This window comes from Contarinia nasturtii, unplaced genomic scaffold, assembly GCF_009176525.2.
Source record: "Contarinia nasturtii isolate CC-2019 unplaced genomic scaffold, AAFC_CNas_1.1 Cnas_scaffold_187, whole genome shotgun sequence".
NCBI lineage: Eukaryota > Metazoa > Arthropoda > Insecta > Diptera > Cecidomyiidae > Contarinia > Contarinia nasturtii.
In genome coordinates this window covers 7,510,344-7,537,194 of record NW_022197544.1, presented here as the reverse complement: position 1 = coordinate 7,537,194, position 26,851 = coordinate 7,510,344, and the positions used below count along the sequence as shown (strand labels likewise).

Genomic DNA, 26,851 nt, shown 5'->3' with positions numbered 1-26,851 from the left:
AATTTTCCTTAAAACTATTTGCAGGAGTTATTATAATAGTTTTTCTAGAGCCAAATTTTTACCTTTTAACCACCGATTCGTAAATCGTGCATAAAAAATGGATCAATTAGTTTAAGAGATTAAGAATCTCTACAGTTTTCGAGTGAAACTGGGGTGGCCTTTATAAAGCTAATGATTTTTTCACTGCGATTTGGACCAAATGCGTTTGTTGAATTGGTTGATTAAATCTTGCAAATAATTTGATAAATATGCCAATAAATGTATGTTTTCATTTTTAAAGCAACAACAATAAACGTTGACAAAAAGTCAAATGTGCAAAAGAAAGATAAAAATGTATTTCTGAACGAAAGCTTTGTAGATTAGTATGAATAAATTAGCCATAAATGTGCGAATAACAAGCCAATAACTTTTACACCTAACAAACATTAACTATGCAACAACATCTTTTATGTTGTTGCTAAATTATATTGAAGACTCAAAAACACGCAAATAAGATATTTTAAAAAAAAGTTCCATTGGGCTCGAAAATAAAATGTTCTATTGATAATTGTTAACTCTTGTCCACTGCTGTCGGCAAAATTCAATATTTGCGACTTTTGTTTCTCATGTAATTAAATTCTGTGATCCTATTGGTATCATTAATTTCATTGGTGCGATTTCCAAAAATGATGGTAAAAGATGTCCATCTATCAATTTTTAATCGATAAAAAAAATTCCAAAATAGATGTGTCAAGCCTAAAATCTCTCTTGATTCATGGATTCCAATTTCGTTACAATCATGTTGATTTTGTATGAGATAGCATAAACTAAACGAAAACAAAAAAAAACCGGAAGGGATTGAACTCTCTTTTATGATTCGTTGCTTTTTTGATTTAAAGCATATTAAGTATGTTGTGGATATATATCACCACCACTAAATATTGAAACGGTAAAAAGTTGATCGTCGATTATTTAAATCTATTTGACGGACTCATCTTCGTAACCGTTCATTTGTGGTCCGAATTCAGAGCCGAGTGGTTGATCTGAGCGGAGTTTTTATTACTTTTATTTCGGTGTTGTGCTTCCAAAGTCCAAGTGTGTTTGTTTTAAAAATGTGGTGCAATTCAAAGAGTATTATGTTGCTGCTGACAACATTATTGTTTACATTGAAAACAGTCAGTGCGTTGATACCATCAAATTCAACGGCATTAGCTCGCATGCAACCGGATGACATCTTTTACGATATGCCAGTGTACTATCAGTCAAATACACCAATTCGACAATTCCTTTCTAAGCAACAAATGAAGCGGCATATTGAGGAAATTTTAAAACCACTTGAGAAATTCATTGTCAACGAAGATCGACGAATTGCCGTACGTCGGAAGCGTCAAGACGGCGGTCAATTCCTTCCAGCCTTACTTCCACCACCGACAATTGTTCAAGTTGAAGAATACAAATTCGGCTTTATTGCATCCGCACAAATTGGAGACTATAATTTCAGGTATATGTCGCATTAAGTCGATTATCGCATTCATTCGGAGTTGTTTAATTGTGATTGCGTGCATTTGTGTTGCTGTCAGACATACTACTGATGTCAATTGTTGACCGGGAAAATATACAATTCACGATGGAAATTAAGCAAAAGCGTTGGAATAATTTTCATTCTGAATCGCATGCTCACCATTGCCATTCAATTTCTTCTTCACCCTTTTGACCGGTGTGAATGGATTGGTTTACTTGGTATTAACTGATAAAAAAAAAACAGTGTCAATGCTTTGTGATTGAGATGAGTAAAAAATGATTTCACATCGTGTATTTTCAAATACTATTTGGATTTTTTCAACTTCTTAAATGGAAGCATTCATTTTCAGTGAGTTGCATGTAAAAAAATAATCATTCGAAATGTACAATTGAGAAGTAAAGTGTATTAAAGCTGGAAAATCCAAATAAAATAATTAACAATGAACAAATTGCATAAAACATAAAGAAAATAATGTTTTGGACATTTAAATTAGCTCTACGGGACACTTATCCGTATTATTTAATTTACCTGTTTAACTCTCTCAGTTGTAATTTCAATTCTCTCAATTTTTGTCACCCATATAAATCAATTCATAATCACATTATTTTTGATTTAAATCACTCACTTTATTGGACTGATGCATGCATGATATGAAGAAAGAGAGAGAGAAAGAAACGAAGTTGATTTTAAATGTTGTTATAATTCGGATGAGTCTTTCTTTTTTTATCGTGTCACTTTCTAATTTAAAAAAAAAAAGCAGATGAAATCATCATATTGACTTGAATTGTAAACATGATAAAACCAGACAATATATTGAACTAACTGGTCAGTTGAGCTGACAGTACGTTAGCCAGCTAAATGGGCTAAAACAATATACGTTATTGTTTTAATGATGAATCACTTCTCTTGTTTTAATAGAAGTGATTGTTCATTATAACAATAACTTCTATTGTTTTTGTCCATTTAGCTGGCTAACGTACTGTCAGCTCAACTGACCAATTGGTTCAATATATTGTCTGGATAAAACACCTAGTGATTTTTCAGTAGAAGTAATAAAAATTAATCAAAATTTCGAAAAATAAAATAATTTCATTGTTTTTCTAGTTGTCAACAATCAAATGGAGATTTGATTATTTACAATCCAACATTCCCAGTGGAAACTCAAACACGTTCAGTGCCTGTGTTCACCGAGTTCCAATTGCATCCACGTCCAGGAGTTTGGTGGTGCGTAATATATTATTAATTTCGTCGGACTTAATAATTATTTTTTTTTGGCTTGGATTACTTAATCAGAAATATGTTATTTCCATTATAGGTGGGTCATCTGTGTAACATTTGAATCTGGTGGTGCTGGAATGGGAGTAACTGGCGCTCAAAATCCCGGCGGTGATAAAGGAATTGATCCAAATGCATTGAAATCATTGGTTGGCTAGATCTTGCTAACATTCATTATCAACAACAACAACAACAAAAAAAAAACTTGTGCGCGTTTTAGTATATTATCTAAAGCCATAACAAGCTTTTAAATATTTAAATTATTATCATTTGTTATTTTAAAAATTTCACCAAGTTTCATTTGTATTAATTTAACAAGAAAAATATCGATTTTTGAAAAAGCAAATGTGTAAAAGAATTGAAAATGGAGATTTGTTTGAATAAATTAGCCATGAATGTGCGAATAACAAGCAAATATGCGTTTTTTTTTACTTTTATCAAGTGGATTTGTTGACAGAGAAAAAAGCGATAAAAGAGAAAGTAAACGTTTTTTTTTTCTAAATGCGGATTTTTTTTTGCAAATGTGTTTCGGTGATATGATTTATAATCTCATTTCAAAATACGGTTTTTTAGCAAGATTTGACTGTATTTATTGAATATTTGATGTGGTCAAAATATTGCGCTAAACCGTTATATTAACTGACATCTCAGCATTGTGGCAAGGATAGAAAGGATTCCTGTGTGCTCCTGTTTTGCCTGTTTAAAACCGTACTAGATTGTGTGCAGCAGTAGCAGTAGTGCGTTATAGTATGCGTTTCAAATTTAGTATTTTTACTACTTTGAACATTCACTACATGAACGCATAAACAATTTCAACCGCACAGGCACTCTCCATCTCTCTCTCACACACACACACATACACTCACACTTACGCTCAACACACATATATACTTATGCTCACTCATCCAGTACAGATTCCTATCACTTTTTCCCATTATTGCATGGTTTTCCCCCTTTATGGTGTTTCTTCTACTTATTTTTTTGCAGGCAATTTATTTTTGTTTCAATACGTGTGCGTGTAATGAATGTCAACAAATGGCGTCAGTCTCATCACATCCTTTTGTGTGTTATAGATTCATTCATTTCAATTCATAGTTCTTTTTTATTTCATACACAAAAAAAAAGTAAAACATTTTTGAATTCATTTCTTCCGCCACATTTTCTTCTTCGAAACCTATATTCATCAAAGTGGAAAGGATATTTTTGCCAATGAGAAATTTGTTTGGTGTTTTGTTTCTTCTTTTTTTGTAAAGTTATCTTACTAGAATATTGTTATACAGTAGGAAATTGAGATATGGTATGTGAAGTACTCTTAGATCGTCGTGGGAGAGTCTGAACACACATATTTTTTACACATTTTTTCGAATGAGATTTTTACGCCAAAACTTAAAGAGATAAAAAGAGTGAAAATGATGAAAACCACTAAATCTACATTAGAATTTGGTTTTATCGTATTGATTTTATTCATCGATAATATTAAAAGTGATGATAATTTACCAAAATTCAGTGATACAACACATGAATTGATTGGATATTGTGTTCCATATCATGGAAAAATATGCAATTCATATATAACGTACGACCAAGTTTGGTATAGTAATGTAAGTTGATTTACAGTTAATTGAATTGTATAGTTTACTGGACATTTTGCATTCGAACGAGTGACTCATACCAGTATTTTATTATTAAATTAACACAGGAGGATCCAGAAGGCGGTTGGAAAAACGAACAAATCACAACCGCTCTATGGGATGAATTAATCAATGAACTAACGGGATTGTGTCGAGTTGCAGCGGAGGTAATATTCAGTGTTTTAAAATACATTTCAATGTTTGATAGAAAAAAAAAATGTTGAAAACAAAGAACCATAGAAGTGCCTTATTGACAAATCATGATATTTTCTATGAATTTGTTTTCGATTAGAAATTGCTGTGTGCATATGCATTTCCGAAATGTATCATCAAAGATGGTCGCTCAAAAATGTTACCATTGTGTTATGAAGATTGTATTGCAACAGCCATGGAATTTTGCTTTAATGATTGGGCTTTATTGGAAGAAAAACGTGATCGTGGCATGCCATTGAAAACAAGGGGTCATTTCCGATTGCCCGACTGTAAATTACTTCCACGATACAATGCATCAGCTGAAACGCCGTCATGCTCATGGGTCGGACTCACCGAAATGAATCCAGAAGATGTCACATGTATGTACTATATTATATTACACACATTTTATGCATATCTTATATATAAAAATCAAATTCAAATGAAAGAGAAAAACACTTTGTTTTTCATTCGCGAAAAAATAAATAAATATTTATGATGGTTTTAATTTTAAATTCAAAAAAAAAAAAAACAACAACACACATAGATGATTGTCGTATGGGAAACGGTCGTTATTATATGGGAAATGTGAATGTAACGAAAAGTGGTATACCATGCCAAAAATGGGACTCACAAAAACCGCATACGCACATTCAGCCGCCAAATGTGTTTCGTCAAATGCAAAATGCCGAAAATTACTGTCGAAATCCTGGTGGCGAAGAGCCAAGTCCCTGGTGTTATACAATGAACGAATTGGTTAGATGGCAACTGTGTGACATTCCACTCTGTCGTAAGTACATTAAACGCATTGATCTATCCTGAACTGAAAATATTGTGACATAAAAAACATAGTTTAGCAGATGACTTTAAAAATGGCAATATTTCTATCAATTCAAATAAAAAATTATCTTTAAAAAATGAGTTTCACTGATGCACTATTCGCTTTCTCTTTTTCTCTCTTTTCTTATCTCAAATAGCTAATTCGACCGATTCTTCCGTTACGCATTTGCCACCAATTGCGATGGAAAACTTTTTCACACCGTCAATGGTCTTTTTATTGGGCGGTATTGGTTTTATTGCGATTGTTGTTTTGCACCTGTTGGTGTTGCTATGCTCAAAAGTGACACGCCACAAACGAAATCGAAATCGTTTGGTCAGCGGATATAGTCAATCGGAAACGCATGATAATCCAGTGATTGATTTGAATAAAACGCCAATTCATACATCAACATTAAATCAAAATATCCAATATAACGATAGTGATGTGATCATAAATCATAAATTGGAAAAATTGGAATATCCGCGAAATAATATAATTTACGTAAAGGTATAATCACTAACATTCTCACGTATGAAGCGTGTAGATTTACGTGTGTTGTTATTTTCTAGGATTTGGGTCAAGGTGCGTTTGGACGCGTATTTCAAGGAAAAGCACCAAATTTAATTCCATGCGATGATTTTACAATGGTTGCCGTTAAAATGCTGAAGGAAGATGCAAGCACTGAATTGCAAGTGGATTTTGAGCGTGAAGCATGTCTGCTGGCCGAATTTAATCATCCAAATATTGTAAAATTGCTTGGCGTTTGTGCGGTGGGCAAACCAATGTGTTTGCTATTCGAGTATATGTCACGTGGTGATTTAAACGGTTTTTTACGCTCATGTTCGCCATATGTACCACAACAAAATGTCAACTATCAAACGAATCGCGAACAATTATCACATCAACATTTACTTAATTTTGCCCACCAAATTGCCGCTGGTATGCTCAAATCACTTAAAAATTACTTATTAATTATTATTGATTATTTTTCCGATTACTTATCGATTATTTTAAATTTTATTCTTTTCTTTTGTGATTCTCCCCTTAGGTATGCTCTATTTATCCGAACAGAAATTTGTTCATCGAGATTTGGCCACACGAAATTGTCTCATCGATGATAATATGACGGTGAAAATTGCCGATTTTGGTTTATCGCATAAAATTTACATGCAAGATTACTATAAAGGTGATGAACGTGACGCAATACCAATACGTTGGCTACCATTAGAAAGTATTTTATACAATAAATACACACTGGAATCGGATGTTTGGGCCTTCGGTGTTGTTCTATGGGAAATTTTTTCATTTGCACTTCAACCATATTATGGAATGACACATGAAGAGGTCGTCAAATACATTAAGGATGGCAATACATTACATTGTCCAGAAAATACACCGTTGGTTGTGTACAATTTGATGCGCCGTTGCTGGAATCGAAAACCAAGCGATCGTCCAAATTTCGAACAAATTTTCCAAGCAATCGGACAAATTCAATACGATTATGAACATCAACCGAATCGTTGATCAAATTAAATCTATTGTTTTAATTTTTATTGATGCACTTTCATGTTCACACCTCTTTCACATAAGTTTTATTTTTCTCTTTAGTTTTATTCGATGTGACAATCGATCACGCGTTTGTGAATAGTCTTTAAATTATTCATTCCCAAAAAATATTGTACCAAATGACATGCACATCTACATCTTCATCAAACATCATCCTTTCACACGGAACAGACAATTCTCATTCTCTCACTCTCTCTCAATGAAAAAATGAACAAAAAAAGATAGATATCGCTATGTTTACAAGAGCTTCGAAGCGATACACATAGCCAAAACACGAAGAGAATGGCAAATATTAAGACTCAAATACTCAGGTGAAACAATAACAACAACAACAAAAATACTTTTTCAAACTGCCAGCGTTTTTTATACATTATATTTTAACAAATCTAGTCACAGATATATATTTTAATTTTTTTTTAATTTTATAACAACGAACTTTGAAAGCGTAGTGTTTAAGTCCTTAATCTAGCAAAAAAAACGACAAGACAAATAAAAGTCGCGACTTCTTGTCAACAACAAAGGGCTGACAAAATGTTTCGGTTTTTTGTCTGGTTTCTTGCCCAAAAACCAACCAAAATCGTATTCGGAATAATTGATATCGAACAAAACTAGAAACAACACATATTCAAATATTATGGTTTAAGTAGAGATTTTTTTTAGAAAAATGTAGTACTTTTTCTTTCCATCATCAATTTACACCTCGTAGTCTCATATGAGCGAATAAAAAGACATTTTACATTAAGTCTGAAAAAAAAAAACCATTAGTTAATTAGTATAGGTAAAAACAAAAAGATAAATAAATAATCGAGATTGATGACAAGGTGACAAATAAAAAAAAATTTAAAATTTACTGTGCGAACTTTGTGTATTAATTGAAACAATTTCAAATTTTAACTCACACAGCCCCGAATTTTCTCAAAAAAATATTTATTTACATTCTATCGTTAACAGTTAAAAAAAAACGTCCAGAAACACAACATCAAATTATTGATTAACCCCCAAAACAGCAATAAAAACCTTTTTTTTTAAATTCATATCATAAAATAATTGCAGTTTTTATTGAAATTTGAGCTTATTTACTTTCAGATTCAAAGGCTTTCTATCTTAACTCGATTATGGTAATTAATTTCTATATAAAATATTTCTTCAATAATTTATGAATATTTATGCATGTTTGTCAATGGTTTTATTGGCCTGAGCTATTTTTAGTTGCTTATCATTATATTAACCGATTGTTGTCGTTATTTTAGTTCAGCTCATTCATTTGAATTTGACTCAATTTTTTATGTTGATTTGCATTGAAAAAAAATGCAATAATTTTTGTTGTTTCTAAAAGAAGAAAAAAAAATTAAATTTAAAAATTTAAAAATGATTGAAGAAAATATTGCTGCAAGTATTTCAATGGGAAAACAATTCGTTTACAAAATGATAAAACCAACTTCAGACCGGTTAATTTGGTGCTATTGCGCGGTTTTATAGTGCAGTGTATGAATGTGTCAAAATAAATTCTCTGTTTAATGTAGTACGTTCGGTTCTTCTGTGATTGAAATGTTGTTGTTCACTAAGACGTAAACATTAAAGCGAATATTATAAATATTTCAATTTTGTGATTGATGTACAAGGCAATTTTCAGGTAAATCGCTGCTCTTTTTTTTGCCCGTTACAATCAATTAATTGTTCTTTTATGAAAATTGAGTGAGTGCAAAATTGCTGGGCGTTTTATTTGTGTCTTTTTTGTCTTTATCACATTCAATGAATCAAAATTCATTGTAGTCCAAAAAGTGTAATCAATTTTTGTTTATCGCTTCGCAAGAGTGTTCTGTTTTTGTTATTTTGTTTTACAAACGCTGCGTAAATATCTGTTTTATCGGACAGCGATAATTTTTGTGTATTTGTTAGATAATGTATTGAAATTGAACAATTTATATTTGAACTTCTCTCTGTCTCATTGTTTTGTGAAAACAATTTGCCTATGGATCATTTACGAGGTCAAATAACAAGAATTGTATTGTTCTTAGTCATTTTAAAAGTAGGCGACATGCTAAAAGACCATAATTTAACAAACAAATATCGATTACTTTGACAATTCAGAGAAAGGAAAACTCGAAGAAAATATAGTTCATATGTGTGTGTACTCAAACATTAGGACCTGTTGGAGAAAAAAAAATATGCCACTTTACAAGCCAATTGTTTGAAAATCGTCGACGTAATGGTTTTTTATGACAAAATTAAAAATACATTCGTGTATATTAAAGTGCATTAAGTCTTACCTTGTTTATTGCTTTTTTTATCGTTTCGCTGAAAAGAGTTTAAATGGAGTAAAAACAGTGATGATTCTATGAATTCTCATAGTCTTTCGATTGGTCTTGTACATTTTTCTCTAGGGGGTTCCGACTTACACGAATGTTGCATATGTGAGCGAATGTTTCATACATATTTTGCGAATGGAAGCAAATGATCACGCATACAAACTAAACACAGAAATGTTTATGTACAAATCACAGCAATATGTCGCATCTCGCAAACAGTATGCGGCATTCGCGAATGGTTTCGAATGAAATATACGAATTTTCATAGATGTTGATGCGAATAAATGGCCATTCGCGAATAGTAGAAAGCCCCTAGATTTTTCTATATACGGAAATTTCCATCAGTTAAAGTTGGACACCGTAAGTTTCCATTGTCATTTTTATAACCATATGCGCACCATGACCTTGTTGTCTTTTCGGCATTTTTTTTTTTTGAATAAGGAATATTTGAGTACAATAATTATCATCGTACGATTTGGATTTTGGTTAATTTTGTACTGTCAGTGGCAAATGCCCGGTTTTGCTCACATACCATATGCTAAAATGTGAATAGTTCGGTCGTAAAGTAAAATAAATGGACACAAATATCTTGGAAACAAAATGAAAAAAAGCTACAAATTTATTGATTTTAAAATTTACATTTAGACCATTGCATGTTTAATACATTGAAAAGTAATTGATTACAAAACACGCGATTTTCGGATCGAATTTTATTTTCGGTTACGAAATCGTATGCAGCAATCTATGCTTAAAGCACGAAAAAAGACAATCGAACCTATTGAAAATATTCGGCATTTTTGTTTGTTCCGTTTTTTATCAATCGCAATTGAGACGTTCGAAGAACAGTTATTTTCAGATTAAAAAAGGTGTTCAAATATTTTTTTTTTCGTTTTTCTTTCTTTGTTTTAAAACCACATTTTTAGAAATAAAATCAACACAATATTGCTGCTGTCGTCGCTGTGGGAATTTTAATGACGATCGAATAAAATAAAACACCAATCTAATATATCGTTCATTCCACCCAGTCAATTAATTAAAATATGTTTCACTTTAATAAATGAATGAAGAAGAATTCGACAACTGAAGAATAAGATGTAACAGCAACAACATCGATACAATAGATTAAATTAATTTAGTCGAAGAAGTAAAGATACCTAAGTCAGGTTTCAAATGTATTTGCATTGTCCAAAATTGACGTGTGAATACAGAGATTCTTCGATGATTTTCATCGATCAATTCCAATTTCCACACTGATTTTAATCTGAAACACACGCAACTGCATACTTTGCTCATCAACTCATACACACACACACACACACAAATACACCCATCTGATATGCAACTGCACTATCAGCCGCCAGCCGAAAATGATTAACAAAACACACAAACTTCTATTAGGCATATTTTTATTGATTATTGTTGACATTATCTGGGTATCGTCTAGCGAACTAACAAAGGTGAGTTGAGTGAACTTTGCAGCAGAAATGAACAACATATGTTGATCGTTTTTAATTATTTTAATATTATTTTTTATTTACAGTTTCTGTATCAAAATGAGAACTTCGATAAACCGTTTTTCTGCACATATTTTAAAACGTCTATGTTTACGCTGTACCTTTTGGTGCTTGGACTGATTGCACCATGGAAAAATTCATGTGATCCGAATCGCAACAATTATACGGTATGTTTGTGTGAACATTTTCTTCTCTTTTTTTCTTCATTCAGGTAAATGTAATATATATTTCGCTTCTTATAGCTTGTCGATCAGAATGTAGAGGATGAGAATTTTTTTACAAATGGAAATTCATTGAGTGATTCAACGTATGTGCCGATTAAAAATGGTGGTGGTCAAGTTTCCGGCACCGAAAGTGATGATTCCAGTATTAAAAGTGTTCGATTCAGTAAATTGGCTGAGGTTCGTGAAATGTCATCGCATGATGCAACTGAAGCACTGATGTCACGTCTATCGTATTCCGCCAGCATGAGAATTCGACGACAAAAAACGAATCACAAAACAGCTCGCACCGCATTAATGTTCTGTGTTTTGGTATGATTATTTTACTTATCCACTTTGGTTCAATTCAATTAAATTAAAGTTTATTTCAATTCGATTTTCGAATATTGTTTAGTGGTTTATCGCAAATTATCTTTTTCAACTGGCTCTGGAACCAAACGAAACAGCGTTGGTGCTTCTGTTGAGTTCGACATCAACATTTTTCACCTTAATCTTGGCATCGATTTATCCATCATCGAGCGGTGATCGATTCACTTTATCGAAATTAATAGCAGTATTCCTTTGCATTGCTGGTGTGGTTAGTATCATTAATCATAAAATTATTATTTCGTTCTGCTTTTCTTTCTTCAATTCACTCACCCGTTTATATTATTTGCACAAATATAAAAACACACATAGGTGATGGTTACAATAACCGATGTCCAAGGCCCAAAAATGTCAAAGGGAGTTGTTTTAGCATTACTAAGTGCTTTTTTTTATGCCTCATATTTAGTATTAGTCAAGCATAAAAGTGATACAGAAGAGAAAATTGATATACCACTCTTTTTTGGTAAGTTCATATTTATCATTCACAACATGAACACTGATTTAATGGTGAATTTGTGTTGATTTGTACACAGGATTTGTCGGTTTGTGGAATTTGCTTTTGATGTGGCCAATATTTTTCGTACTGAATTTCACACAAATTGAATCGTTTGAACTACCAAATCAACGTCAATTCATAGTATTATTTTTGAATGGATTAATCGGCACTGTTTTATCTGAAGCACTTTGGCTATGGTAAGAATAATATTTGCAATGACATTTTATGTCGAATTAAATGACCGGAAAATGGAAGTTAATTTTGTCAAATCTTCTGAAATTGGTCATTCAATAGAAATTGAAATGTTGACTTGCTTTGTTTACTTGATAACATGCAATTTCGATTGATCCACAGGTCATGTTTCCTAACATCATCGTTGATTGGAACGATTGCAATGACTCTGCAAATTCCATTGGCTATGCTATTTGATGTGATTTTTAAAAGTAAGACATTTTCGTCGCTTTTTTACTGTGGCACAATACCAATGTGTGGATCATTGTTGTTCGTTGGATTTTTGATGCGAAACGAGGACAGCGATCCGCTCTGGCAACTCTTTAAAATCGCCTATCGCAAATTGTTCTTGTGCCGACGACCGAATATAGTTAGGTATGTAATAAAATAGAAAAAATTCTATCAAAATTAAAAAATCTTTTCAAAACATTTGTTTTTTGTTTCTGTCATTTTGCAGAATATCTGATTTATCTGAGCAACATGAATCTTTGATCAGCAATTACGACAATTAGCATGCGGATTTGTTGTGAAAATGTTTGATCTTTCGGTTCGATCAATCACTTCTAGCTGCATTTTAAGCTTCTTAATACACAACATAGACACCACACACACAAAGAATATGTACAACGTGAACAATTTAGCTAAACAAGAAAAACAATTAATCGTATATAAAGCGCACTCACACACAGACACACACATCACAATAATGCCAGGTGGGCAATAAATTGTGAGCATTTTAGAAGAAAAGTAATGCATTTCAATGTCGATTTTTATTTGATTATTAAATAATATGTAAAATCAAATTGTTTTCATTTTCGTCGGTGGTACTTTTTCTTTCTACAATGTGAAATCAGTCAAACAAATAAAAGTTGAAACCTAGGTTTAGACAAAAGAAAAAATTGCTTTTAAAAAAAAAAAAAAATCTCAGATGTGTTTATCGTTTTTTAGAACTGAAAATTCAGAAATGTTTTTGTGATAAAAATCCTTTTTTTTTGCTCCTTTTACCGTGTTTATCGTGTAAGACTTTAGTGAGTTATTTTAATTTGGACAATAAAATTTGACAGAAATGTTTTTTGCAAATTGCAATTCGTTTCGTTTTTCTTCACTCGTTTTCTCCAAAGAGGGGATAGTCATCAATTAAAAAACATCTGCACGCTATTTATTGTTTTTAACAACACTTTCATTTAATAATCATTTTTTTTAAATTTGTTTTCTCTCTTTTCAATAGATACAATTTGTGAAGGAAATTTTTTTTATATAACATTTTATTTTTTTCGCATAAAAATTAATTTGAGCTTCGATACTTATAGAAAAAATGCAAGAGTTTCAAAAACGAACAAAAAAAGGTCAGATTTCCATTATCATGCATCTTCATTCGTTGCACGCACACTGCAAATTTTCAATTCGTTTCATCTTCGACATTCATGTGTTTAAAAATGTTAATATAATGGCACTAAGTAAGAAAAACATTTTTAAAAATTACAACAAAAAAAACTTGTTTTGTCATCTTTGATTTGCGTAGCGTTTTTTTTTTTTAATTTTCGTTGTTGTCTTTCACATTAGACTGTTGCTGTCTAATTGAACATGTATCTATATGTATGTTATTTTAAAACAATTCGTTGTAATCATTTGCATAATGTTCTTTTTTTACAGTTGCTTTTACTAGAATTGACTTTTTCTCGTTTTTTTTTCAACAAAATAAAAACGGGTAAATTTTTTTCACCTAATTCTATAAAATTGCTTTTGATACGCTCAAATGTGAACAATGACATTAAAATTAAAATAAGAAAAAAAGAAAATAAATTTGCTTTCCGATTGCGTCAGACAAGCAAAAAGGAAACAAAACAAATGTCTATGCATAAATTATGTACATGAATAGATGTGATAGAGACAGAATAGTGTTTTTTGTTGTTTGAGTTCATATTTATATATGTATATATAAAAAAGATAAAAAAAAAAAAAACAAAATGATTGCAATGCGTTTACTAAAAAGAAACAAATAGATGAAAATGAATAATACGGGGCATATTTAGCAAATTACAAATGAAACAAACAAACAAACAAAAAAAATGAAGAAATGGTGTGAATGCGCGAAAGCCTAGCGATTCGATAATTGACTAAGTCAAATTGTGCTTAAAATAATATATAATAATTTGAGGATTTCTTATATACGCCTTCTGCTCTCTCTCTCTTTCTCTCATTCTCTGCTTTTGCTTTTCTATACAAAATGTTTTTTCTTCTTTCATTTAAATTAAAACGTTCTTTTATACATATTATTTATAAAGATTGTAGATTTCTTCAAATTTCGTTCTTTTTTTTTTTTCATTTTTACACAGAATTTTCGAGATTTTTATTTCGTTGCTCGTATTCCATTCTAACTTTATGTGTAAATAGTTTGAGCCATAGTATTTGTAAATTACTTAGGTACTTTTCTTCTTCTTCCCTCCTCTTTTTTTGTTCTTTTCATAACAATTCGATTAAATTAATTAATTTTTATCAGAGATTAAAAAAACACACATTTTTTTTTGTTTGCATTATTGCAGAGTTACACAAATTGGAGATAAAAATTGTTTGTGTATTTTTACACTTCATCTGGAGCTAGATTCTCTCGCTTTTCCGAATCGTTGTTTTGTAAAATTAAATCTAGAGCATCATCTTCGCGTGCCTTCTGAGCCGCTTCCAAGCTACGAATTCGATTCTCATGCTTAACAATGATCGCTTTCAGTTTGCGCATTTCCTCGCTTTGCTTTTTCAGCTCATCCGTCAATTCTTTTAATTGACTTTCCTGTATATGCCATGCACACAGTTTGTACAACAGGGAACATTTCCGCATGAGAAAATGAAAAGAGAAAGACGAAAAGAACAAAATAATGTTAAATGAATGTTTATATCGGAATATTGATGATCTGAATTGTGACGCAAATACTTACATCAATACTGGATGTACTTAGAGATGTATTGTTGTTGTTGTTGGTTGCATTTGAATTGTTTGTGGCATTTCCTTTGGGACCGCGTGGTGGTATTTTATTTAGCACATTCGATTTCTTTTGCACGGTCAACGTTTTGGCGCTTGATGGTGACACATAACCACCCTGTACCATTAAAGAACGATCCTAAATTTTAATTTTAACTTTTTAGTATATTCTTTTAGCTGCGAATTTGTGCACACAAACACACACACACACACAACAATCATACATTCTAATCTGGATTTTCGGGTCCGATTAGTAAGTGTTTTTTTTTTGTGTAGCCAGTGAGTAAAATTGAATTTGATTTTTTTTAGTGTTTGGCACTCATGCAGCATTTACATTAGGAGTAGTTTTGATGAATAAAGCTTAAAAACGGTCAAAATCTTTTATACACATTGAATCGATTTTCTCGTCGTCAAAAATGCTCGAGTATACTTTTCGAGAGAAACTTCAATTCAATGTACTAATATAGTTGACATACACTGGAGGCATTCATACGAAGAGTGTGAATTGTGTACATATTCAGACGATGACCGATATTAAAGCGAGTCAAACTGTCGTTTTTTTGTCTATGTATACACTGTACGCACTCAATCTTCGCATAATCCCTTCATAATATACATATATAAATAAATAAATAACGAAAAACCACATTGAAAACTCACTTTGAGTGAAACTAAAATTGGTTCAGCATCAGTTCCTTCGACCCATTCTTCGGCAGTTGTGGCCGATTCGTCAGATAACGTATCCGGATATAAATCCTCTTGGAAAAGTTCTGACCTTCGCGGCACCGTCATTGAAATCACCTGACACAAACCGTTGTTATTCAGTCGATAAAACTTTGCAATTTCGCAGGTGTTCACATCACAACCTCGTTTTGGCATCATTCCTATACCGCGTTGCGGATCTGGTGACTGATATGTGTTTATGAAATGGACAAATGGCGCTTCTGGCGTAACCTATTGAAGGAAAATATATAAATTTCAATTCAAGTCTATGTCGCTGTGTTGATGTTGTAAAAAATCACCTCAAAGTATCTGATCACCGAATCACCTTTTCCACACAAGAAAACTAGATTTGTATCAGGATCGTATAACGGAAACATAACACCATTTGATGTGTCCAATTCAACCATTACGATTGGATCGTTGAGAGCATCCGGCGCTCGAAGAGAATATTGACGCTCTGATGATCGATTGAATCTAATAAGAGAAACAAATGAATAATAAATCGAATGGTGAAAAATGGAAAAGCAAAATTGAAAAGAAAATTATCAAACCCGGTGGTGAAGATGAGTCCGTGCCGCAAGAAAATGGCTTGCGTTGCTTTTGATCCTTCATGACAATAGGCTTCGCTTTCAACTTCACCCGTTCGTGGATTAATCAAACGAATCTTTTTATCTTTGCACGTTGTCACCAATTTCCCGCCATTCCAATCCCAGCATGCGCTGTATATTTGGTCTGGATGACAATCGATTTTGACTAGCGCTTCACCAGTACCAACATTCCAAATAACGGCTTGATTATCCGAACCGGCCGTAAGCAAAACATTCAATGCCGTCGGATGCCACAATACCAAACCAACACGTCGCTGATGGTAAAGCAAATCAACAACGGGTTCGGTGATTGTGCGAACAAGTCCACCATCAGGAATTTGCCACACCTATTTGTTTTGGCGAAATAAAAAAAACAGAAAAAAAAATAAGAAAAAAAAATCATACATTATTTTGAAGTAATTTGACATGCATATGATGATGTTGTTAACATGAATATACTCACTTTCACCACACAGTCTTCTGATCCAGATGCAATGACATTGTCATTGTGTGGACACCAGGCAATATCTAAAACAGGTCCTTTATGGCCACCAACCAATGGATGATCTGGATTTATACGACCAACCTTGTGTAACAGATAAATGAAATTTCATTTTAATATGAATACCAAATGTATCTAAAATTACAAATGAAGTAATCATCAAATAAATCTTGAATGGTGTTTTCGTTGTTGTTGTTGTCGTCGTCTTTGCTGCTGTTTTTTTTTCTTGTTGTTTTTGCACGTTCATTGAAAAACATGTCTTTGAACTGAATCTAAATTGAATGAAAATACTAAGCCATTGGCAACAAACACACAATTCGTTTGAAATGATACGTTGGTGTTCTTTTTCGGTATGACATGCGCTCGCGCGCATTTAAAAAGTAACTAAAAAAATGAAGTGTCATCAAAAATTTGAAATATTATTAGTATGAAAGTGACCGTAAAACATTGGACAGCACCGTACACTCGTTCACACACAAACATGCACAAAAGACAAAAATAGTTGGTTTGAATGACAAAACGATGAAGTGTGTGACCTATTTTGAATGGCCAGCCTAAAACAAAAAGCCAACAACGACAGAAAAATGACAAAACGGCGACTTTTACTGGCTAACCAAATACCGCTGCGCATACAGAATATATATTAGCTTACACACATTTCATAATAAGGTGCGATCATTTTCTCTCTCTCTCTCTCTCTCTCTCTCCATCTGATCGACCGTTCCCAAAAGAGTTTTGATTATCCATAATATATGTGTGTTTTGAAGAGGAAAACAAATTTCTAAAATTAAATCGTCAACATTGCGCATTGATAAATTGGCATGTGGCCAATAATTTTGCCGAAATAAGATATTGAATTTAATTGAAAGATCAAAAAGAACAACGAATGAAAACAAAAAAATTAAAGGTCAATTTCTACCGTGTGAGAAAAATAGTTGAACAGTTAAAATGTGTGTGCGCACTGCGTAATATGTGTTCCAGTTTTATTCAAAAATTGGAATTTTTGCATTGACAATCAAAAAAAAAAAACAATCAGGATTTTTCGGTGGCGTGATCGTACTGCAGCAGGAATAAAGCACGTAAACCGTCGCAAATATCGCAAAACAAAATGAGGAAAGACGACGAAAATAGTTTCAAATGAAGATTCTCACACTTTCTCATGCACACAGACAAATACACACTGTTTTTTATTCGTTCGTTCATGTGTGTTTTTTTATTATTTCTTTTGCTTTCGCTCTAAGTTCCTTGGCAGACTTCGTGTGTGATGTTTATTTGAAAAACTCTTTGATTTATACACCAGGATTTGCAATGTAATTGCGTCGTTTTTTTTTGTATTAGTTTAAAAGAAAAATTATTTTTCGAGCAACAATTAAATGCTTATTTAAAACTGTTGTTGATGGCTAGTATCACAATGTTGCATCAAATGCGCATTGCATTTTACACGTTTTGAACAAAATTGATCAAACGAAATGCGCGCTTGAATTAAAGAGCGAGAGTGTGTGTGTGCGCGAAAGATAGAAAATCAGATTTGTGCCCTACAACAATTTATATATCAAGACGATATATAGGTAGCCGCTTTTATTTGTGCTAGCGATAAATTTGCCATTCACATTCATAAATTAACCTCGAAAATTTCAACACTTCTGGCCCATATTGCTTGTATCGTTTAAATTTCGAGATTTTGGTGATCTCGCAACGATACGCGGCCACTCTAGAATAAACACAAAATAGCCGAACAGCCAAGGATTATTTATCATTTCAATATGAATATAATACGTGTATATTATGCGTAGGCCGGCATTTTTCGAGGCAGTGAAGCTTTAGGGAATCTTTTAATTACAACCTTACATACGTTGGACTTTTTTGTTTCCATCCAAGAAAAGTCATTGTGTGCACATATGATTTCTCTTCGACTTAATTCTGCTATTGTCTAGCATCGCTTGAAGTAATCATTTCAATAATAATTTCATTAAAAAAGGTCACATCTCATTTTCTTGTCGAATAAGTGAAGAGAAAAGATGTCACATTTGAAGTTTCATCATGTTTACATTGCCGACATTCACAAATATTTTTGTTGTGGAGTTGCCCAAGAAATGAATCATGACCGGATATTGTACAATATTTACGTCAAATACTTGATATGAATATCCTTAGTGCTAGATTAGCAGTGCAGAGCAAGCTTTTCATGAAATTATGAAAAATGTATGAAAAACAATTGAAAGAGAGAGAAACGTTAGAGAAAATTACACTAGATCAGAAATAAAAATGTGAATGATATTTGAAAATGGTTCGATGTAAGAAAGAGAGAGAGAGAGAGAGAGAGAGAGAGAGAAAATAGATGTGATTTAATATTTAAAATGAATCAAACCATTTCTATAAACGCTATATGTTCGATTGGCATGAACATCAACAGTGAAAGTATGTTTCGATTGCAAAAGACTCACAAAAGATTCTTATGTCTATTTACTGTAACACAGTGACAAATGTGAATGGATTTTGTTTTTCTCTTCTTATTCTTCTTTTTCTTCTGTTGCTGGTTTTATTACTCTATTATATATATAATTTTATATTGTCGTTTAATTAGGAATTCGAGACCAGTAGTAGTCGACTTAAGATTGATTCCATTATTTTGAGTCATTGAGTATGCGCGGTGCGCTGAATGTGCGCACATACACACACACTTACACATATATTGAGCATTGCACATATTATCATGCGCACAAATAGCTGACAAATAACAATATTTACAATATACATGATGCGAGAGCGTTTAGTTCATATTTGTTTTGTGTGTTTGATGATTTCTCTGTGAGTGTGTTTGTATTATATTATGGCTATTTGTTGCTAATCATTCTCTGTATGAGCCGATGGTGTCGTTGTTTCGACCAAAATGTGCCATTTTTACGCTAAAAACTCATCAAATGTTGTGACTACTGGTTCAACATATTTTTTATCGCTTTTTCTCTCACAAAAAAAAATTATTCGTTACTCTTGTATCGCTGCATTGGAGACGTAAAAGAAACTAGAATTTGTGTCGAAGTGCGTGCTTTTGTACGCGTTGTCACGATCCATTTATGTTTTTGTGTTGATTCACTTGGATTGCTTTCATCGTCATGTTTTCACTGTTAATGAAATGTTTCCCTCCGTTTGTGGCGATCGGTCGGTTGTAGTTTTTTTTTATCGAACACGACACATGATAACGACACAGAAAAGAAAATTATCAATTACGGAATGCATCAAGTGCATTGCACTGAATACTTGACTTTGAAGTGAGGCAAGCAAAATAAAAAAAAAGAACGACAAAATCATTCGAGCCACCGAACACACAAATATCAGTTGTGTGAACATGGGATGGGCATTTACGATGACATCGACACGGGGTACACAATGAAAATTGCAAAAATGACACAATTATCGATCATATCGATAAAAACCGTTCTTCATATATCAATCATTACACAGTTGAGCAGATATTTGTATCGTTCGCATTATGAGCATTATATTAAAATCTTTGTTATTTGAATCCACTTAAGTTTTCTCTCTATCTATCCACCTATCTATCTAAAACAAGCATTACGATTATGCGTATTTTATGCGACAACGAGCCGATCGTCGAAGTGAAAGAATGAAAACAAATAATAAAAAAAAGAAAATGAAAAAGAAAAATACACACAAAAGGCACACACATTTCAAAGAATAGGTGTGTAAATTGACGAATGATGGAATTTAAGTCCATAAAAGCGATTATTTTTGATAGCCGATTTTTACGATTGTTTTGTCTATCGCTTGCTGATCCATTGGCAATGTATATATAATATATATACGCTCATTGTATAAAGTAATGGCCAACAACAATCGACATTTCGATTACTAAATGTTTTTTGTTTCGTGGTTTTGTTAGTTGTTGAAATCAAGATTTATTGAGTGAAAGAAAAAAACAGCACACGAACATTTAATCCGTAGTGCGTGTGCATATGGTTGAGACTTACCTTGTTATGTGGAAGTACGATGAAAGCACCGCCGCCCGCTGATTCAACAATGATGGCCAAGAATTTTGGATTCACCGCACAAAATGTTGAGTCCCAACTACTTTTCGATACACGAATATTATCATAACATTGTTCACGTTTTAATGCTGTACCGTAAACATGACGAAATTTTGAGCTCCGCACTATCCGAAAGGACATTTTGGTATTTCAACAATTAAACAACGAATAGTAATATAAATCTTAGTCTCTTAACACAGTCTTTTCTCTTTTGTTGTTGTTGTTGTTTTCGTTGGTTGTTGATTTCTTTTTTTTCTATTCTGTTTCGATGAAAATTGTCTATTTCCGAAATGTGTATGTTGTTTATGTGTGCTTTTGTTTTTCGATAATGTTGTTATCGACCAATTTGTAACACTCCGATTTTAGGCACTACAAAATCTGTGGAAAATTCAACAAATTTAAATATTTTTGCGGTGTATATGGTTTCTTCGGTTTGGAAAAATGCAAAATGGATTTTTTTTAATGATTGACGTTTTTTCATGGGTTATGAGCTATTTTTAGATAGGCAAAACATATTTTCATGATATAAATCAAAAAAATTGTTGTAATCGCACTCTCTCTCTCTCTCTCTCTCTATATATATATATATATCTCCCTTTCGCTTATACACAAAAAATATGGTGGTTTACTTAGAAGTTGACCCTTGATATTGGCAGCATATGTGAAATGAAAACTTGACTTGGTCGCGCATGATTCATATGGTTGCAATTTAAGCAAATTGACTTTTCACCTTGTGCACAATGCACACAAAATATAATGTTTTTTCGATAATAATGGCGATCAAATTTCGCTCCCGTTTGTATTTATGAATATTTTGTTACAAAAATTTTATTCGTGCCTAATTAATTTCCATTAAACACAACTTTGTGTGCATTCAATTTTCTTGCGACAATCGAGAGCGAGAATGAGATATACCAAAAATGAGACTATGATCGGCACGATCTGTTAACCTATATATGATTTTTGCAATGCTGCGATTTAGCATTCACACGCACACTCCCTCCCTCTCTCACTCTCTCTCTTTTTCTATCTCTTGCTCGCTCCTCTCGATGGTTTGAGTAAGTTGATTTGTTTTTATACAAACGCACGCGGCCGTTTAATGGAAAAATATATAACGTAAACTAAATTCACGAACACAAATGTTGGTGGTGTCGTGTGTGCGCGCGCAAAACACAAAATGCGATTAACACTCACTGCTTCACGTATGCAAACACACACCCACTCAAATTGTTATTTTTGGAATAACTCTTTTTCTATTCGATGCTTTTTTTATATATATTATATATAGTATAATACTATTCATTCACTAGTCTGACATCGGCGTATAAAAATACATGAAACATTTTAACGGGAATGAGAAAAAAAAATGATATGTTTGCTAATTCGATCTCGAATCTTGCCCTTATCAACACAAGAACTTCAAGATTACAGATGGCATATCGTATTATAACCAATTACGGTAAATATTCAACCGGCTAAAATGTAAATACTCTTTCTATCTTTCGCATAATATTACACTTGAGAAGAGTAAAAAAATAATGTTAGCGGATCGTAAAAACGAATGATGAAGGGAAAAAAACAATAACAACAATGACAACTACGATAACGACAACGACGATAAATTTTCTGTACGCGCATACATGCTTTTCAAATGTTTATTTCCACACTAGAATTTGTGTATATTGCAGACTGGAGTCTGTGCGCGCCCGTTTGATTCAATCTTCTCTTTCTTTGTCGATATGCCGTGGTAGTGATGCTGGTACTGTTGCCGTTTCGAAGCGACGACAGAATCTCGGATCTTGTTTCATTTCTCTTGACCCTATTCGTTGTGACAGGTTCTCTTTCTATCGGTCCCTCTCTCTATGTCTATCTCTCGGTCGTAGATTTGTGTTGTGTGTCTGTTTGTTTGGTTTGTTTTTTGTGTGATTTGCTCTCATGTCTTTCCTTTCTCTGTTTCATCGACCATGTTCTATAGATCCATTTGACTTTCTCTTCCATCTCATTCTTTTGACCAGAGCATCTATATGCATGTGTCTCTCATCTCGCAAGTTTGTAGTGTTTTCGTATGTTTTGGATTTGTAACAGTTTTATTTTGATAGTGTGGCCAACAGCAGCAGCAGCAGCAGTACCGCCACTTAGAGTGCAGAGACTCTCTATCTCTTCATATGCACTGGGTTCAATAACAGCAACAACAACAAGAAAAAAGAGCCACAATGAAATGTCACCGCGAGCAGAGATCGAGTTAGCGCGACTTTGGATCATGAAAGTATTTGCATAACAAACGACAGGTTCACAATGAGACACTATGCTTGCGCCGAGGCAAAATACATAAAAAATACAAAACAAACAACAACGACGACGACAACGACAAGATACATCGTCAACAAAATAGAAATGAATTGAAACAAGAGAAAAAGCGAAAAAGAGAAAAAAGCCAACAATGTACAATATAGAGCGTGCACATATCGTTCCATCGTATTATTATTAGACACTGACAAAATATATATTTGTATCGTCGTGCGCAAAATGGCAGTGTCGAGAAACATTTTTTTAAAGCAAAAATGATACATTGAAATTGTGCAGAGTCTCGATAGCAATGTCATTTTTATGACATGCATTTCACGTGATGATTGGGATGCTACATAATCGGCTGGCTCTTTGGTCAGTTGCGTAAGACACAAATCCATACGGATAATCAGTGATTATTACCGAGTCGTATAAATTTCGTTATGATCTTCAAATTGCAACCACTACTTTATTGTCTGGTTTGTGTCACCGTACATGAATTTGAACTTTCTCTGTGCATAAGCCGCACTCATCATGTGTACAAAAAACAAATCTGAATAATACAAAATTAGTTTGGCATTTTAAACATCATCAAGACGAGAAAAAAATTCGTTCTTTTAACAATTTTCATCGTTTCTTTCGGCGCGCTTTTTTTTAATTCGAGTAAAATTTGTGAATATTTATTTTTAGCACTGGTTGGATAGAAATAGCTTCTCAAAAAGGGAGAGAATGAGAGAGGGAAGGAGAAAAAAGAACACACGAACAACAGCAGTGGATAACAAAATACACATGTAGTTGAACAGCACGAGAAAATTGTCGAGAAATGTACCCACTTAGTGAGAAAGTGATGAACATAGAGCCAGCAAACATGGCATCAGCAGTTTATTTTTTGTAACAAAAAAAGTATTTTGGTTTGTAAATTCGTGAATGGGATGATGATTCGATGCTGTCGTCGTTGCCACCGACAACGTTTCGATAACACGCACGGTTAAATGCTCACAAAGTCGTCGGAGATGATTTTACGACGAATGTGATCGCGGATTTGTCATCAGATCCTTTTGGCCTTATAGAATGACTATTGAATCACCGTGTTCAACAGCGTTTTGATAGAGAGTTCACTGTTTCCATCTATATGTGCAATTCCAAATTCCATTGGAAATATTTCGTGCTTCACACAGTTTTGAATAAAATAGAAAACTTGCCTTGAACGTGATGACACATTATTTTGGTTTGAAATAAAGATTGATTTCTTGTTGGAATTGAGAATCGGGGAGACGCGTGCGCATACGGTATTTTAATGTGCATAATGAAGAGTGAGAGAGAGAGAGAGAAAAAAAAATACACATAAATATATATATGAATATCGTTACATTTCAATGAGACATCCAACTGAATCAAAATAAGTATAGACACACCGAACCAAAAAGAACTAAATGTGTTTGCTTGAAGTAAGCAACCAACGAACAAAAAAATATCAACGCAAGCTGATTATGAATTCGGGCCGCATGTACGACAATTTCGAGTTCATTTTATTTCGTTTCATTCGTTTCGAATATTTTATGTGTAATTCTTTTTCTTTATTTTTGTGTAAATTCTCCTTACTCTTCATATCGCAATTATTTAATTTTCTTTCTTTTGCTGCCTTTTTATTTTGAATTATTGTTCATATTTGAATATGTCGTATGAATGTAGGAAAAAAAGTTAATGTCTTGAGCATTTTGTTATGCGTTTTTTCTCTGTTCCATTCGGTTAAGGTGTTAACCCGTTGTTGTACTTATTGCAAAAGTAGCAATCGTTCATAAGCAGCAACGTTGCAAACCATCGCACTTATTTATGTCTCTTCTGGATGTGTCAGATTTTTTGTTGTTGTTTTTTTTTTTCGTTCATATTTCTGTTTTGTGTATAAGAACTTTGACCACATATGTCAGTTTGAGTCATTCGTCAATTTCTAGGCGAAACGTACAATATATCAATACATTTTGAAATGTTCGTCAATCGACCATCACACACACGAACACACACACAAACACAAATCTTTATATATATAATCTTTTTCGAGAGAGAAACAATAAACACACAAATCAAATTGAAACCGAAAATGCACAATCGAAATTCTCGATGTGAAAGATGATGTTCACATTTGATGAAAGGAGAATTTTTCAAAATAAGAATAACCACACAAACCACACTTGTTATATATTGGGGCACTTAAATGAAACTGAAGATGAAGAGAGAGAAAATAAAAATCCAATTAAATCATTCGGCATCGAATTCTCGGCGCACACACTCGACGAAATTATTCAATTCTATTCTCTATTTTTTTCTTCTTCTCTGTAACTTTTACTTCATGAAAAAAATCAACTAATTTTATTTTTATTCTTTCAATTTGGCATTAGTAATTTTGTGTTAGAAAGCTGTAAACACACAGAGCGCAACACTTTCGGTAATTAAAAAGAATGAAAAAAATATGAAGAAATTATTTGTATAAACCAAAAAAAAAAAAATAAAAAGTAGAAAAAATAACAAAAATAATAATAAAAAAATTATTACGGATAGAGTAAAAGAGAACAAACACATTCGACAGACACGGTTACACTATTTTTCATTCCGAGTATTTTGAACATTATTTTTTTTGCTTCTCTCGTTTCGTTACTTCTTACTTTCAGGCAGCCGTTAGCACACACAGCATTGTGTTCTGTGTCTTCATATTCCGACGACGAGACGGAGTTGTAAATGTGTAAAAGACACATAATATGTGCTGTTGCTGCCGTTGTTGTTGTTGATTTTTTCTTTCGTTCGTATGCTTTAAAAAAATGTTTGCAAGACAACGCATTTATACACTGAGATTCTTCGATTCAAATGTGTGTATGCGATTAATAGATAGATCGTTTGTGTAGTATAGGCTACATACAGCGAGCGTTTGTGTTGTGTTGATTCAAACACAGTCGAGAGCGTAATAGCAGCCGCACAACGATCATATACAACAACAACAATAAAAAACAAAATAAAAGGAAAAAACGAAAAGAAAGAACCGATACAACGAGACACACACTCTCTGTCCCAAAAGACAAGGAGCATACGAAGCGAAAATCTAACACCCAAAGATTACAATGGAATTAAGAAGAATTGTTTGAGAGCCGACTGAGTGTGTGTGCGTGTGAGAGAGAAAGAGTGAGAACAATGAAATTATCGAAACATAAAAATAAAAATCTTCAAAAAAAAACAATAACCAAGTTGTGGTACATACATGCAAAAGAATCGAATGGAGATGTAAGAAAAAAGTTTTAAGTTGTTTACTCTCTGGTACAGTCCATGGAACCAAAAAGAAAAAAAATACAAACACATACACGCACACACATCGAACACGCTGACGAAGCTAAGAAGACGATGAAAAATGTCGAGAGAAGAAAAAAAAACAATACACGTACATAAAAGTCACAAAAATTGAAAATTCCATGATAATATACTTGCACTGGTACTGGACACAAACACTACCGCAATCTACCACCGTACTGACGACAGCGAAATAATTGGATTTTCGATATACACTCGGCACGCAAAGAGGTTTTGCTTTTGCCCACTTGGCATTGCACAGATTGTTTGTTTCTGTT

The 26,851-nt window shown here is 33.0% G+C and overlaps 4 protein-coding genes across 9 annotated transcripts; 3 read left to right on the top strand and 1 right to left on the bottom strand.

The window, feature by feature from the left end:
* Positions 1 to 969: 969 nt before the first annotated feature.
* On the top strand, positions 970 to 3,191 carry LOC116336581. Its single transcript, XM_031760510.1, has 3 exons — positions 970 to 1,480; positions 2,606 to 2,725; positions 2,817 to 3,191. The coding sequence occupies exons 1-3, from the start codon at positions 1,092 to 1,094 to the stop codon at positions 2,932 to 2,934; spliced, it is 627 nt and encodes a 208-aa protein (XP_031616370.1). The 5' UTR covers positions 970 to 1,091; the 3' UTR covers positions 2,935 to 3,191.
* A 618-nt stretch (positions 3,192 to 3,809) lies between these two features.
* LOC116336574 (tyrosine-protein kinase transmembrane receptor Ror2) lies at positions 3,810 to 7,813 on the top strand. Its single transcript, XM_031760494.1, has 7 exons — positions 3,810 to 4,377; positions 4,476 to 4,574; positions 4,700 to 4,979; positions 5,147 to 5,389; positions 5,577 to 5,926; positions 5,989 to 6,358; positions 6,468 to 7,813. The coding sequence occupies exons 1-7, from the start codon at positions 4,186 to 4,188 to the stop codon at positions 6,941 to 6,943; spliced, it is 2,010 nt and encodes a 669-aa protein (XP_031616354.1). The 5' UTR covers positions 3,810 to 4,185; the 3' UTR covers positions 6,944 to 7,813.
* Positions 7,814 to 8,487: 674 nt separating this feature from the next.
* On the top strand, positions 8,488 to 12,925 carry LOC116336580 (solute carrier family 35 member F5). Of its 2 annotated transcripts, none has more exons than XM_031760507.1 (9): positions 8,488 to 8,618; positions 10,218 to 10,751; positions 10,835 to 10,975; positions 11,051 to 11,341; positions 11,424 to 11,606; positions 11,708 to 11,858; positions 11,929 to 12,088; positions 12,246 to 12,497; positions 12,580 to 12,925. In XM_031760507.1, the coding sequence occupies exons 2-9, from the start codon at positions 10,662 to 10,664 to the stop codon at positions 12,632 to 12,634; spliced, it is 1,323 nt and encodes a 440-aa protein (XP_031616367.1). In that variant the 5' UTR covers positions 8,488 to 8,618; positions 10,218 to 10,661; the 3' UTR covers positions 12,635 to 12,925. The 2 variants fall into 2 exon arrangements, with proteins under 2 accessions (XP_031616367.1, XP_031616368.1); XM_031760508.1 differs by lacking the exon at positions 8,488 to 8,618 and adding an exon at positions 9,399 to 9,654.
* A 1,508-nt stretch (positions 12,926 to 14,433) lies between these two features.
* On the bottom strand, positions 14,434 to 26,811 carry LOC116336576 (coronin-1C-A). Of its 5 annotated transcripts, none has more exons than XM_031760503.1 (8): positions 26,708 to 26,811; positions 20,898 to 21,332; positions 16,870 to 16,992; positions 16,371 to 16,753; positions 16,119 to 16,293; positions 15,757 to 16,050; positions 15,053 to 15,235; positions 14,434 to 14,907 (listed from the first exon to the last, which is right to left on the bottom strand). In XM_031760503.1, the coding sequence occupies exons 2-8, from the start codon at positions 21,093 to 21,095 to the stop codon at positions 14,704 to 14,706; spliced, it is 1,560 nt and encodes a 519-aa protein (XP_031616363.1). In that variant the 5' UTR covers positions 21,096 to 21,332; positions 26,708 to 26,811; the 3' UTR covers positions 14,434 to 14,703. The 5 variants fall into 5 exon arrangements, with proteins under 5 accessions (XP_031616363.1, XP_031616361.1, XP_031616360.1 ...); XM_031760501.1 differs by having other exon boundaries at positions 26,669 to 26,788; XM_031760500.1 differs by lacking the exon at positions 26,708 to 26,811 and adding an exon at positions 25,791 to 25,905.
* Positions 26,812 to 26,851: the final 40 nt, after the last annotated feature.

Bases quoted from the DNA above. Each gene is read 5' to 3' on its own strand.
- LOC116336581 (XM_031760510.1), top strand. From the start codon at position 1,092: ATGTGGTGCAATTCAAAGAGTATTATGTTGCTGCTGACAACATTATTG. The intron at 1,481-2,605 runs GTATATGTCGCA...TTGTTTTTCTAG, and splicing joins ATTGGAGACTATAATTTCAG to TTGTCAACAATCAAATGGAG. The intron at 2,726-2,816 runs GTGCGTAATATA...TTTCCATTATAG, and splicing joins CCACGTCCAGGAGTTTGGTG to GTGGGTCATCTGTGTAACAT.
- LOC116336574 (XM_031760494.1), top strand. From the start codon at position 4,186: ATGATGAAAACCACTAAATCTACATTAGAATTTGGTTTTATCGTATTG. The intron at 4,378-4,475 runs GTAAGTTGATTT...AAATTAACACAG, and splicing joins ACCAAGTTTGGTATAGTAAT to GAGGATCCAGAAGGCGGTTG. The intron at 5,927-5,988 runs GTATAATCACTA...GTTATTTTCTAG, and splicing joins ATAATATAATTTACGTAAAG to GATTTGGGTCAAGGTGCGTT.
- LOC116336580 (XM_031760507.1), top strand. From the start codon at position 10,662: ATGATTAACAAAACACACAAACTTCTATTAGGCATATTTTTATTGATT. The intron at 11,342-11,423 runs GTATGATTATTT...AATATTGTTTAG, and splicing joins CATTAATGTTCTGTGTTTTG to TGGTTTATCGCAAATTATCT. The intron at 12,089-12,245 runs GTAAGAATAATA...ATTGATCCACAG, and splicing joins TCTGAAGCACTTTGGCTATG to GTCATGTTTCCTAACATCAT.
- LOC116336576 (XM_031760503.1), bottom strand. From the start codon at position 21,095: ATGTCCTTTCGGATAGTGCGGAGCTCAAAATTTCGTCATGTTTACGGT. The intron at 16,294-16,370 runs GTTTGATAATTT...TTCTCTTATTAG, and splicing joins GGACTCATCTTCACCACCGG to ATTCAATCGATCATCAGAGC. The intron at 14,908-15,052 runs GTAAGTATTTGC...TGGCATATACAG, and splicing joins TAAGTACATCCAGTATTGAT to GAAAGTCAATTAAAAGAATT.